General features: G+C 40.0%; 1 protein-coding gene across 1 annotated transcript in view; it reads right to left on the reverse strand.

The window, feature by feature from the left end:
- ARHGAP10 (Rho GTPase activating protein 10) overlaps nucleotides 1-12855 on the reverse strand; it is a 333033-nt gene that overhangs the window by 48773 nt on the left and 271405 nt on the right. The window contains exon 19 of the mRNA XM_023227376.1: nucleotides 1817-1967. Within this exon, the coding sequence (XP_023083144.1) occupies nucleotides 1817-1967 (151 nt within the window). The remainder of the gene's footprint in view (nucleotides 1-1816; nucleotides 1968-12855) is intronic.

Here is a 12855-nt window from a genome sequence, read left to right on the forward strand (position 1 = left end):
AATCTTTTCCCTTAAAAATCAAGCAATTTTAACGAATTATTTTATCACCTACAAGTTAGGAAGGCTATGACTGCACACTAGCTTGAATGTTCCCATAAGAGATGTGTTAATTATTAACACATTAATAATCACTTAGCAATCCAATGATCAAAAGGTTAATTCACTAAATAAATGTGATTGGATATTACGATCCCATTGCTAAGAACATCAAAATGGTAGATGTGATCCTAAGACCAAAATGTCCTTCCTTACTCATCTACCTCATGAAATAGAGTCAATTCCATTTTGCTCAAGGGCCAAGGAGCCATTTGAGGTATTCTGTGTCTTCTTGATTTCTTTTTCCTTTCCTACTTTCCAACATTTGCTTATTTCACTATTTATTAACACTTCCATCAGAGGACAAGTGAGATGTAAGAGAAGGTGCAATTCAAACCAGTCACTTTTACTCCTATTAACAACTCTGCTGAGAAAGAATGAATGTGAGAAAGAGACAGAAGAAAAAAGTTAGCTAGGTTCAGAAGTTGAAATGAGTGTCTAAAAGGAAGTACTGAAATTATAGCTTAATTGTAATGATTCATGTCCTTCCTCTGGAAATTATCCAATTGTAAAACTAATACTTGTATCATATGTACCTTTGTCTTAAAGCAATATAAAAGAATCCCACATTTTAGCCCCCCTGTGTCATTACAGGAGGCATTCTGAGTCTTCCTCGAGATACCTCTAAGTCAGGCAAGCTGAAGACAGTTGTCACCTGCTTGCATGGATCTCTGGATATTAACCAGCTGGCCATGTGTGCATGCAGCTGCCTATGATGAAGGCATTGTATTTGTCCCCATCCTCATCCCCTTCGTCACTCTGCTAATCTCACACTTCCCAACTAAGGTAACCTGGGTAGCTCAAGGATAATAAATGAAAGACTCTTTTCTTAAACAAAGAGGACTAGAAGAAGAATGAAGACTACTTTCAAATTCAGCAAATGTTCTCAATAAGAGGAAGGCCTCACAAGACGAGTCGCAGCTTTAGGCTGCGTACTGAAAATGCACGTTTGGATACCAGAATCATCTTACTCTCCACACCAATAACCACATGATTACAAATCAGCAATGGGAGGCCTGTGCACGGCTCCCAGTCTTGTTTTGTATAGATCAGTGTTGAAAACTCAAATTTCTAGGCTCTGTAAAAACTGGGCAATCTGGCAACACTGAAACAACAGAGCCACATGGCAATGATTACCTAGAACAGGGTGGCTCAGATAGGACGTGAGAACTTCCACTGGCCAGAGTTCCACTGCAGCCCAGTTCCCACAGGCCTGGCCCAGGTAGGCAGGTCAACTTGCCACCCCTGCCATAAGATGAAGCACTGTGCCTGACGAGCAAGTCAGAAAAATGGGGCAAGTAAGGCACACAAGCCATAAACTCCGGTGTGATGGTGAACTGTGCCTTTAATCTAGATGCATTTAACATGAGACTCCATCCGCTCCTCTCATAAAAGATCTGCTTTAATTTTAGTTCCCCTTCCATTTGTCTCAGGGTTATGTAACCTCACAGGAGGTCACACAAGTCTCCCGAAAAAGAAATTTAAGCTGCCTTTTAAAAATAAAAAAAGAACCATGCATAACAAAGACAAACACAAAACTGAAACTTGAGTTTTCCCCCTTACAAAAAAGCTTCACCCTCCCTGTAAATCTCAAAATTATAATCTTAAGGGAAGAAGAAATTAAAACACAGATGACAGAAAACTGTGGCCTGCCCTGAGGACATATGATATGTCATACTCTCAACATGCTATCAAGCAAAAAATATCATTAACATCTTACCATCTTCCAGCTCCAGACAAAGATTGTAGACGGCCACGGGCCTCTTGGTTCTCTGGCCTTGTCTCTTTGACTGCCTTGGTGGCGCATTTGGGGGTGATGCTGACAGGCAGGTCGGCTCAGGGAATGTGGTATCGGGCGGCGTCCGAAAAATCTGCCATCAAAGCATAAAGGACAGGAATTATTTACCATGAACAGAAACCTGTGCGTTACTCCAGTAAACGAGCACCACAACATTTGATCTGGAGTTCATTCAAGACAGGCTAGAGCCCAAAATTCATTCCTTCAAATGAAGGGAAGAGGTCATAGCCTTTTATTTTTTTAACAGAAGATTCCAAAATAAAATATCTGATTAAATTTAAGTCAAAACGGTATCAAATTGTTATATGATTGTTATATATCAAATAATTCATTCCAAAACTAAACAAGTAAAACTATCGTTAGCTGATATAGACAGTACCACAGCCCTTCATCTCCAAAGGAAGCAGCCAGGATAAAACATTAAAAATAAGTATTTCATTAGATTTTACAGAAGGTTATATTTACACCAAAACGTTGGCCTCAATTTTTTCCAAACTACGTAAACAGAAACATATGACTGCAAATACTTTTTACACATTTAAAAATAGCCTATGCTTATGAAATTACCTTTCTAGCTTCCCATTTACATTTTTCATAAAATGTTTTCTAGATTTTATCAATTCATTTAATACCCTCTAACTCCTCTTTTATTTCCCCTTTCATTTATGAAACCTAGAATATTAGCACCTTGATTTATCTACAATGTCATTCATAGATCAGTAATAATAACATTAATTAAAATGTGCTGCTCCTTTGCTTAGCAAATTTTGAGAAAAGCAATCTGTGCCACAAAGGAAAGCATATCATACAGAGGTGATTGATAATAGACCCTCCACAGCTGCAAGATCCCAGTTTAGAGGCTTCCTTCCAGCAACGCTGCAGGCCCTTCATCCTTCAATAAAGTCATAAAGTAAAATACATTAGAGATATCAACGTAATAGAAGCTGCATCTCTAAAGGGCTGACGTTCCTCAGGTGGAAGCAGAAAACAGGAAGAAAGTCAGTTAGCTTTAAACAAAACATGAATATAAAACCCACAAATACCTAATGTATGAGGGGCTTAAATCCTAGAGGGCAGGTTGATGGATGCAGCAAACCACCATGGCACATGTATGCCTATGTAACAAACCTGCACGTTCTGCACATGTATCCCAGAACCTGCACATTCTGCACGTGTATAATTTTAAAACAAAAAGCACTATGAGAATGTCTGTTTTATATTTTTTATATTAAAAGAAAAAGTGGGACACAACCTTCCATACAAGTGAGGGTGTATCACTTACATATACGTATCACTGAACAACTAACAACGATGTTGCAGTTTTAATTGCACAGTCTAAAAGTTCGCACCTTAAAACTATTACATACCAATAAAAATAAGCTATTTCAAAGAGAACATTTGCTTTTATAGTCCCATACTGCCCCCTCATGTGTAAATGAAATTTTAAAAAAATGATTTAAGTTACTGTAGACAAATATGTGCTAGTGAAAATTTAATTTATTGCTCCAACTGGTAACCTGCTAACAGCATGTTTCCACAAAATCTGTGTTCCAATAGGCCCATCTGGCCAACACTGAACTACTTATCTGCCTGAAAACCCCTCTGCTGCCTGGACTATCATCCACAGCTGGATTTACTGCCATGTGTCATTGTTCAGATGTAAGAAGGCTGTGGGGTGGTGGGAACAGGAGAGCAGTTAAGTTGAGAAGTCCCATAACAGTGAAGGAGAGAAGAAAAGCCAGGAAACAAGACTCCACTAAAAAAAAAAAAAAATGGCACCTGTGACATTTAAAACAGCTCCCCAGCTTACCTACTAATATGTTTGATGTTTACAAACATGGCAGATGCCTCTAGGATGTCCCAGAATAGAAAACCAAGCCACACACACAGCCAGTATATCCAAAGCATAAATTAGCAAAGAAAAAGTTATATCCCAACAACTGGTGATGGACAGATGATAACCTTCCAAACAGACCCTCTCAGAGGATCATACTGACTGGAATGGTGCAAATGCTGAAAACTGCCCCACCTCTTTCCTGCAGTTTGAAGTGAGGGTGTTGGGGAAAGGGTGTGGAGGGGTGAGGTGTGGAGGCCACCACAAACTGCAGAGCCAGACTACTAAGCAAAATGAGACCCTGCAGAGGACTGATCTCAGTCCTTCCCAGCACCTCAGTCCAAATCTCAGGGCTGGGCCCAACCCAGGTTGGTCTCCAGAAGACTTAAGGCACTGTTCAGCTCACATCAGAGTATCTGGGAATGAGGACCAAGCTTTGGAGTCTGTTTTGTTTTCTTTGGTTTACATCTTAAAGCTCCTCAGGTGATTCTTTTGTATAGTCAAGACTAAGAAACAATGATTTAGATATAGGTATTCCACTGTTATTTTATACTTGTCTCGGATGAACAAAAGTCAATATCAAAACACCAGAAAATGGGAGTGCAAATGAGTTCAACCACTGTGGAAGACAGCGTGGTGATTCCTCCAAGATTTAGAAACAGAAATATTAATACCATTTGACTCAGCAATCCCATTACCAGGTATATACCCAAGAAATGTAAATCATTCTGTTATAAAGATACACACCATGTGTATGTTCACTGCAACACTATTCACAATAGCAAAGACATGGAATCAACCCAAATGCCCGTCAATAATAGACTGGATAAAGAAAATGTGATGTATATACATATACCACAGAATACTATGCCGTCATAAAAATGAACAAGATCCTGTCCTTTGCAGCGACATGGATGGAGCTGGAAGCCATTATCCTCAGCAAAGTAATGCAAAGAAAATAATAATAATAATAATAATAATAATAAATAATAAAATGCATGTTCTCACCTATAAGTAGGAGCTGAACGATGTGAACCATGGACACATGGGGGAACACACACTGAGGCCTGTCAGTGGGGAAGGAGGAGGGAGAGCATCAGGAAGAACAGCTAATGCATGCTGGGCTTAATACCTAGGTGATGGGTTGATAGGTGCAGCAAACCAGCATGCCACACGTTTGTGTAACAAATCTGCACATCCTGTACATGTACCCCCAGAACTTAAAAGTTGAAGGGGAAAAAAAACACCAGAAAAATTATTTCATAAAATTTGGCACTGTACATATATAATCAATTTCTTGAACCTCGCCAAGTCCTAATGAGGTATAAAATATGTCAAAGATTCTAAACACACACCACACCCTCAATAAGTTCTATGTTGTATAGGCTGAACACCCCAAATCCAAAAATCTGAAATCTGAAACACTCCAAAATCTGAAACTTTTGAGCGCTGACATGACACTCAAAGGAAATGCTCATTGGAGCATTCTGAATTTCAGATTTGGGATACGCAACTATTACATATAATGCAAATATTCAAAAATCAAAAAAAAATTGAAATTCATAACACTTCTGGTCCCAAGCATTTCCATGAAGGGATACTCAACCTGTATTAGCACTTCAGAAAGCTAAGCTATCATCCCGATTAACACAGGCAGCAAATCACAGATGCTCATCTAAGATAGCACTATCCTGGCTTTTAAATCCTAACAGCTATGGAAGGTCAGGTTAGACGTTTTTTTTTTTTCCCCCCCGAGGTGGAGTCTCACTCTGTCACCCAGGCTGGAGTGCAATGGCGTGATCTCAGCTCGGCTTGGCTCACTGCAACCTCCGCCTCCTGGGTTCAAACGATTCTCCTGTCTCAGCCTCCTAAGTAGCTGGGATTACAGGCGTGCACCACCATGCCCAGCTAATTTTTGTATTTTTAGTAGAGATGGGGTTTCACCATGTTGGTCAGGATGGTCTCTAACTCCTGACCTCATGATCTGCCCACCTCAGCCTCCCAAAGTGCTAGGATTACAGGTGTGAAATGAGAACCATTATGCTTGTACTATAGGGATTAAGTGACATAATGTTTATAAAGTGTTCAGTACAGTGCCTGGCACACAGTAGCCAGAAATAAATGGTAGCTATTTGTATTCATAATATAATTGCAACAGTAAATAATTATAAAAATGAATTCAGACCCTCATGACTCCACTCAACTGCTATTTTAGAGGGCACTAATTTCTTGGGGTCTTGAATATTCCCCAAATTCAGCGCTCTGAGCCAAGTTATTCTAAAGTGCTATGGAAAAGGACATCAAGCAATGGACTAAAGAAAAGTAACAAATGGAGCACCTTTACAAAATTCCCAAGTAACCCGGAATCAAACAATTGTTTCCTGTATTTATTTCTGTACTCTAGCACTGAAATTTTGGATATAAAATACTTCCTAATTCATTTAATACATTTAACATTTAATAAACACCTACTAGGTAGCAAGCTTTCTCATAAGCAGTTTAGTAGTCTCAGCAGGCTTTGAGGTAAGATACTGTTCTACACATTTTACAAATCAGCAAAGCTCAAAAATTAAACAATTAGCACAAGTCTCTACGGTTTCAAAATGGTAGAGTTGGCATCTGAAGTTGGCTTTCATTCCAAAGTCACTGCTGCCAAACTATAAAAATATTATAGGTTTATGAAACAAACAACATTTAATTCTTAGGGAAAAATACTACCAGCTAGTACTATCTTCTATCTGTTTAGAAAGAGTAAAATGGGGAATAGCTACATAAATTCACCATCCCCTTCTACATGTTCTGAGAATACATTACCTTTATATGCATTTACTTTGTCTTCCAATGCCCCAGTTCTGAAGCCTTTTTTTTTTTTTTGGATGCAAAGCCATGCTCTGATGATCTCTCTGAAACACCAGGAATGACTTAAAGGGACACTGTTTTTAGATCTACAAGAAGAGGAAATAGTAAAACTATTTACTTTAAAATTCTGACCTGTGATTTTGGCAATCGAATTCTAGAAGATAAAGTGTAGCTTATCTTGTTCTACATTGCCAAGATGTGTGTCATCTCTAAAGATAATACTGATTTGCCAATTCTAGAACCACTGAATGGATGTAAATTCCTCTCAGTGTCCAGGTCTCCTTCTAAGATTACCCAGCTCTCCCAACTTTCCTGACATCACACCTCTCACTGCCTTTGTTCTAGGAGAGATGAACTTATCTTAAGCAATATTGAGAACCAAGAGATTACATCTATTCAAAACTTTTATTCCCCCCAGGGTGAAAATTTTTTCACAGCACCTACGTATTTACAACATAAGAAAAACTCAAGTCTGACAATCCAATGACAAAAAACACTCCACGTGTAGGCATGCCAGGTAAGGAAGTGCTTGCTTACTTGGGTCTCCTAAGAGTGCCAGCACAAACAGCAGTCTGGCACTACTGTTCAGAGTTACAGATTCCTCAGACACAACACAACGGATGTTTATGCCCATGGGACTCAGCCATTTATACAAATCCCTCCCCAAGTCCTTCACGCTCTGCTACCAGGGGCCACATGTGGAAACGACTGCACCACTTCTGCCAGAAATACTTTGCCAATAACAGGATATAAGACAGTCTCTGAAAATTCTGCTTTAGCACACAACTTAAACCTGAAGCATTTGATTGAACTGAATTAATAAATACTGTAAGTCCACAGTATCTATCTATGTAATGATATCACACTTCCTCTCCCTGAATTCCTTTATATACACACACACATACTCACATACATATTTATGGTTACTGGCTCATCACTGTCACAGCTCTCATTATAATGTTGGGATGCTTTAGACCTTAGAAGCAGGCCTCAGAAAACAGAATCTCTCTCTGCTCTCCCCAAGGCAGGTATCTTCCCCTGCATTAAAGAACTGGCCTTCCTGACTTGCCTATTAATTATTTATATTAAAAGAAAAAGTAGCACACAACCTTTGATACAAGTGAGGGTGTATCAGGTACTGTCTATACCTAAAGACAGTTTTACCTGTTTACATCCATGCAGTGGTTCTAGAATTGGCAAATCAGTATTATCTTTAGAGATGACACACATCTTGGTCATCTGTTTAGTTTTGGAATGAATTATTTGATGTGTAACGATCTGATGTTGTTTTGACTTAAATTTAATCAGATTTTATTTTCGAATCTTCTATTAAAAAAATAAATCCTCTGACCTTCCTTGTCTGACTTTAGGTCATAAGACCTCCATTTCAGAAGGCGTCTTGCTCTATATTCTGGAGGAGGGAATGCTGCACAGAGAGGCCAAGAAGAATCTGAACAGTCAGGTGTTGCTGGATTTCTCTTTCAGTCCATTAGCATTAGATCAGACCCTTTATGTACAATTATATTTCCGCTTTGTGGTCAGTCATGCCCATCCAATGAAGTCTCCATAGGGTATGAAAAGCTTCTGGAGAGCTGAACACAGAGCTTCCTGGAGGGTGGTACACCAAGGGGAGGCATGGAAGCTCCACACCCCTTCCTCCATAGCTCACCCTATGCATCTCTTTATCTGTATCCCTAGCAATATCATCCATTCATTCACTTTACTTTTTTGAGACAGAGGCTCACTCTGTCCCCCAGGCTGGAGTGCAGTGGCACAATCTTGGCTCACTGCAATCTCCGCCACCCAGGCTCAAGCGATTCTCCTGCCTCAGCCTCCTGGGTAGCTGGGATTACAGGCATGCACCACCACACCCAGCTCGTTTGTTTGTTTGTTTGTTTTTTGTTTTTTTAAGTAGAGATGAGGTTTCACCATGTTGCCCAGACTGGTCTTAAACTCCTGGCCTCAAGTGATCTGCCTGCTGTGGCCTCCCAAAGCATACAATGTCCTGTATACTAAATCGGTAAATGTGTTCGAGTTCTGTGAGCCACTCTAGCAAATTAATCGAAACCAAAGCAGGGGTTGTGGGAACCCCAAGTGGAAGCCAGTCAGTCAGAATTTCTAGAAGCCCGGATTCGCGACTAGCATCTGAAAAGGGGGCAGTCTTGGGGACTAAGCCCTCAATCTGTGGCATCTGGCACCACCTCCAGGTGTTGGAATTGAATGGGAGGTCACCTAGCTGGCGCTGGCTGGAGAGCTGACTGCTTGCTTGGTGTGTAGGGAAAACCCCCACACATCTGGGCACGGACGTTTTCTGTGTTGATTGTTGTGTTATGAGAACAGAGGAAAAAACAATTTGCATTTTTTCCCTCATTAATTTTTTTTTTCTTTCAGAGACAGGGTCTTGCTCTGTTGCCCAAGATAGAGTGCAGTGGTACAATCACAGGTTGGTGCAGCCTTGAACTCCTGGGCTCAAGCAATCCTCCTGCCTTAGCCTCTTAAGTAATTAGGATTTCAGGCACGTGTCACCACAACCAAGTAATTTTTAAAGTTTTTGTAGAGACAGGATCTCATTCTGTCAGCCAGGCTAATCTCGAACTCCCGGTCTCAAGTGACCCTCCCACCACAGCCTCTCAAAGCACTGGGTTTACAGGTGTGAGTCACTGCATCCAGCTCCAGTAATTCTTTTTTAGAAAGATGTTTCTACCAACGAGTTAACTGGTCTTTATTATGACAGGAAGATTATGTTTGTATATTCCTATGTTCTCAAATAATAACAGTTGCAACTTCTGGGTACTTGCCACATGCCTGACATTATGCCAAGTGCTTGACTGACAAAGATTTGAACCCACTTCCCTCACTCCACTGTACTTGTCTTGACCACTGTGTTCCACTGCCTCCAACATCACCCAGCCATACCAAGCCCCATTCACAGTATGTCCTCTGTGCTGATGTCTTATTTCACAGAACTATACTTATCCATATGCAGACAGAGGTATTTCCAGAAGACAGCTAGAAATCAACGCAGGCTCTCCTAAGTTAACATAGAAAGGAGGGACAGAAATAAAATGTCCAGTCTTCTTTCTAAAATAGCATAGTTACGAAATGGCCAAATACTACTTAGAGCTTTGGAGTCTACAGGTTTAAGCAAACCCTGATCACCTTGGGGTTGTTTGACTAGGTTCGCTCCAAGGCAACCTGAACTTCAACCTACAACTTTACCTCAGAGTAGCTACCACGTAAACAGTACACAGAGAGAGCACTGAAAACCTTTTCCAGCTCTCTGTCCTTGAATCGCCATGACTAAATATGGGTCTTTTCTAGAAAATTTAACTAGAATTGACGACAGGGTCTGACAGTAAAATACCAGTCGGGTTCAGGCTTGAGGCTGGAAATATTCTACAGTTTCATGTTTGTTCTGGTTCATTAAAACTCAGAATCTTGAAGCTGGAAAGTATACTACTTACCCCTTAGGCCAAGCCCATTATTTCACAGTTGAGCAAACTGAGGCCCCGTGGTTAAAGATTTGCTCATATTCACACCACTAGTCAGTGGCAGAATCAGGCCTTATTCCCAGAGCAGGTCTCATGGCCAACAGCTACTTCCTGTCTTGCTAGCTTTGACCCCTTCTTTCTATTTCCAACAAAGTACCCCTCATGCATGTACTTCCTCTTCCGGGCAGATTTTGCTGAATAGCTGAAATTCCTCAAAGTGATTTCCAATGCATTACAGATGCAAGAGGCTGACATTAGGGCACAGGGAGGGTCCTGTTTGGAGTCCTGCTGCGACCTATCAGTATGAGGCCCTCTCTACCATGTCACAGGAGACTAGAGAAAGGCCACCAGGAGAAAAGAGAGGGAAGAAGGGAACAGGAGACATTCCCCTGCCAGTGGTCACCTGTCCCACAGGTTCAGGCCCTGACTCAGCATTGGCTTTTCAAAAAACAACTACAACTTTGGTTTACAACTAAAACTAAAAGAAGAAAAAAGTTCTTTTCTGAAATATACCAAATTGGTATAGTTTCTGTTTTTCTAAAATTTTTTTAGGTTTTATTTCAGGAAACATTTTTAGACCCCTTTCCCAAGTTCCAGTGGGACATACCATATTGATTTCGGTAGCACTCTATACGCTAAATAGAGTGATACATAGCCGACTTTGGTTTTTGCATAAAAGATTTCAGCATATTGACAATCTTTATCAATCAGACTTTATAAAGTACAACACACTCCAGAACTACCTACTCCACCCACAGGCATCTTCAGTGCCACTAACTAGGGATGCAACAGCAGTGTCCTGCTTATTCCAGTGTTTCATTTCACAAAGACCAACAGAAGGAATAATAACTTTGATAATACTCTCAGAACCAAATGGCATTACAGACATTTTCACTACATCAACCTTCTCCCCATCTACATCAGGTGATCCCCTCCTGATTAAGCCAAAGCTGAATCACTATTGTGTTCATGGTGTGAACATATATCCCCAATTATAAAATGTTGTTTTCTGGTTTGCAAACCTTTAAAAACACTCCAGGTGCACTTTCATCAATTTGCACCTGCAAACATTTGGAAAACACAGCATGCGATTTCCGAAGTCAGAAGAATACACTTCTCCAAATATAGCTGTAATGTTGACTTTCATAACCCAAATGTCTACAAATACTCTTCACTCAGTAAAAAGCCAAAGCCTTTTTTCAATGTGTCCCTTGCTCACATGCAAACAAAAAGTTTACATTTCAGTAATAAATGCCTAGACTAACATTAATAAAATATACTCTATGTCAACAATAAGGCATACTCCGTACACAACATTCCTTTCTTTCTCCTCTTCTTCCTCCTCCTTCAATGTTGGTAACAACTTCTTGAAGTTCCTTTTCTCCTCTCTTTTCACCCTTCTTTCTGAGCCTCAAGCCCTCCCTTAAAAATCACTGGGTCCTACTAGCAGCACAGAAGATCAAAATATAGTAAATGTACCACTGGCAGTCTCGAAGACCTAAGGATCCCCAAGAAGAGGATTTGCTCCCCTGGGATAGTGAGAACCCTGATAAAAACGAGTCTTCCTTAAATGACACCGGTGAAACTTTAAACTAAGTAAACACATTTAGAACTAATTGACTCATCATCTCATGAAATTTCCAACATGAAGGATATTTTTCTTTTGGAATACAAGCCATGACCCCTAGTCATCTGGGTAGACTACAGTAACTTTTCTTTTTTTTTTTGAGACGAAGTCTCGCTCTGTCGCCCAGGCTGGAGTGCAGCAGCGAGATCTTGGCTCACTGCAACCTCCGCCTCTGGGGTTCACAGCATTCTCCTGCCTCAGCCTCCAGAGTAGCTGGGACTACAGGCGCCTGCCACCACGCCTGGCTAATTTTTAGGATTTTTAGTAGAGACGGGGTTTCACCATGTTAGCCAGGATGGTCTCAATCTCCTGACCTCATGATCCGCCCGCCTCGGCCTCCCAAAGTGCTGGGATTACAAGCATAACTTTTCCTAGAAATAAAAAAATAAGCCATGGACCTATTCATTCTCCAAAAGGAAATGTGCGAATTTTAGTCACAATGAAGAACATATCTCTTGAAGGCATGTATACGTATTTATCAGAATCATGTGAAACCTATTCCAAGTACACATATTTACAGGAATGGCTTACATATTTAAGAGAGAATCCAATATTTTCTTTTTTCCATTTCCATTTCAGCTCTAATAAAAATAAAATGCCTAAAGCAAATTCATGTTTTGAAAGTGGTCAATGGTGGCATTTTAGGACAGGCTGCACTGAAGGTGAGAGAGGCGGATTGCTATCAGTCTTCATACTGAATTACTGTTTCTACAATTTAAAGGAACACTTTGCTTTTTTTTAAATTGATAAACATTTTTTTCCCAAATTACAATTTATTCATGTTACAAAGGTGATAATGAATACACATTATATTCCTTGTAGAAATGTTAGCAAACACAAAACAGCTCTTGAAAGAAGGTTTAAAAAATAAAAAACAGATAGATACCCATCATCCCCTACACAGAAACATTTCTATAAAATTTTGATGACTATTCTTTAGGGTTATTTTCTTTTCGTGAACATTTTGTCATTATAAAGAAGAAAACAGTCAATATATTTAATACAACTATATACGGACCTCAGGTTCCTAGAATTTATTCAGTCCCAGGTTATACATGGGATGTGGCCTCTGCATTATATGGGCTGGTGCAAAAGTTTAAATGTGGGTTTTACAATTATTTTTGCACCAACTTAATATATCTATTAAGAC

This window comes from Piliocolobus tephrosceles, chromosome 3, assembly GCF_002776525.5.
Source record: "Piliocolobus tephrosceles isolate RC106 chromosome 3, ASM277652v3, whole genome shotgun sequence".
In the NCBI taxonomy this organism is placed as follows: domain Eukaryota; kingdom Metazoa; phylum Chordata; class Mammalia; order Primates; family Cercopithecidae; genus Piliocolobus; species Piliocolobus tephrosceles.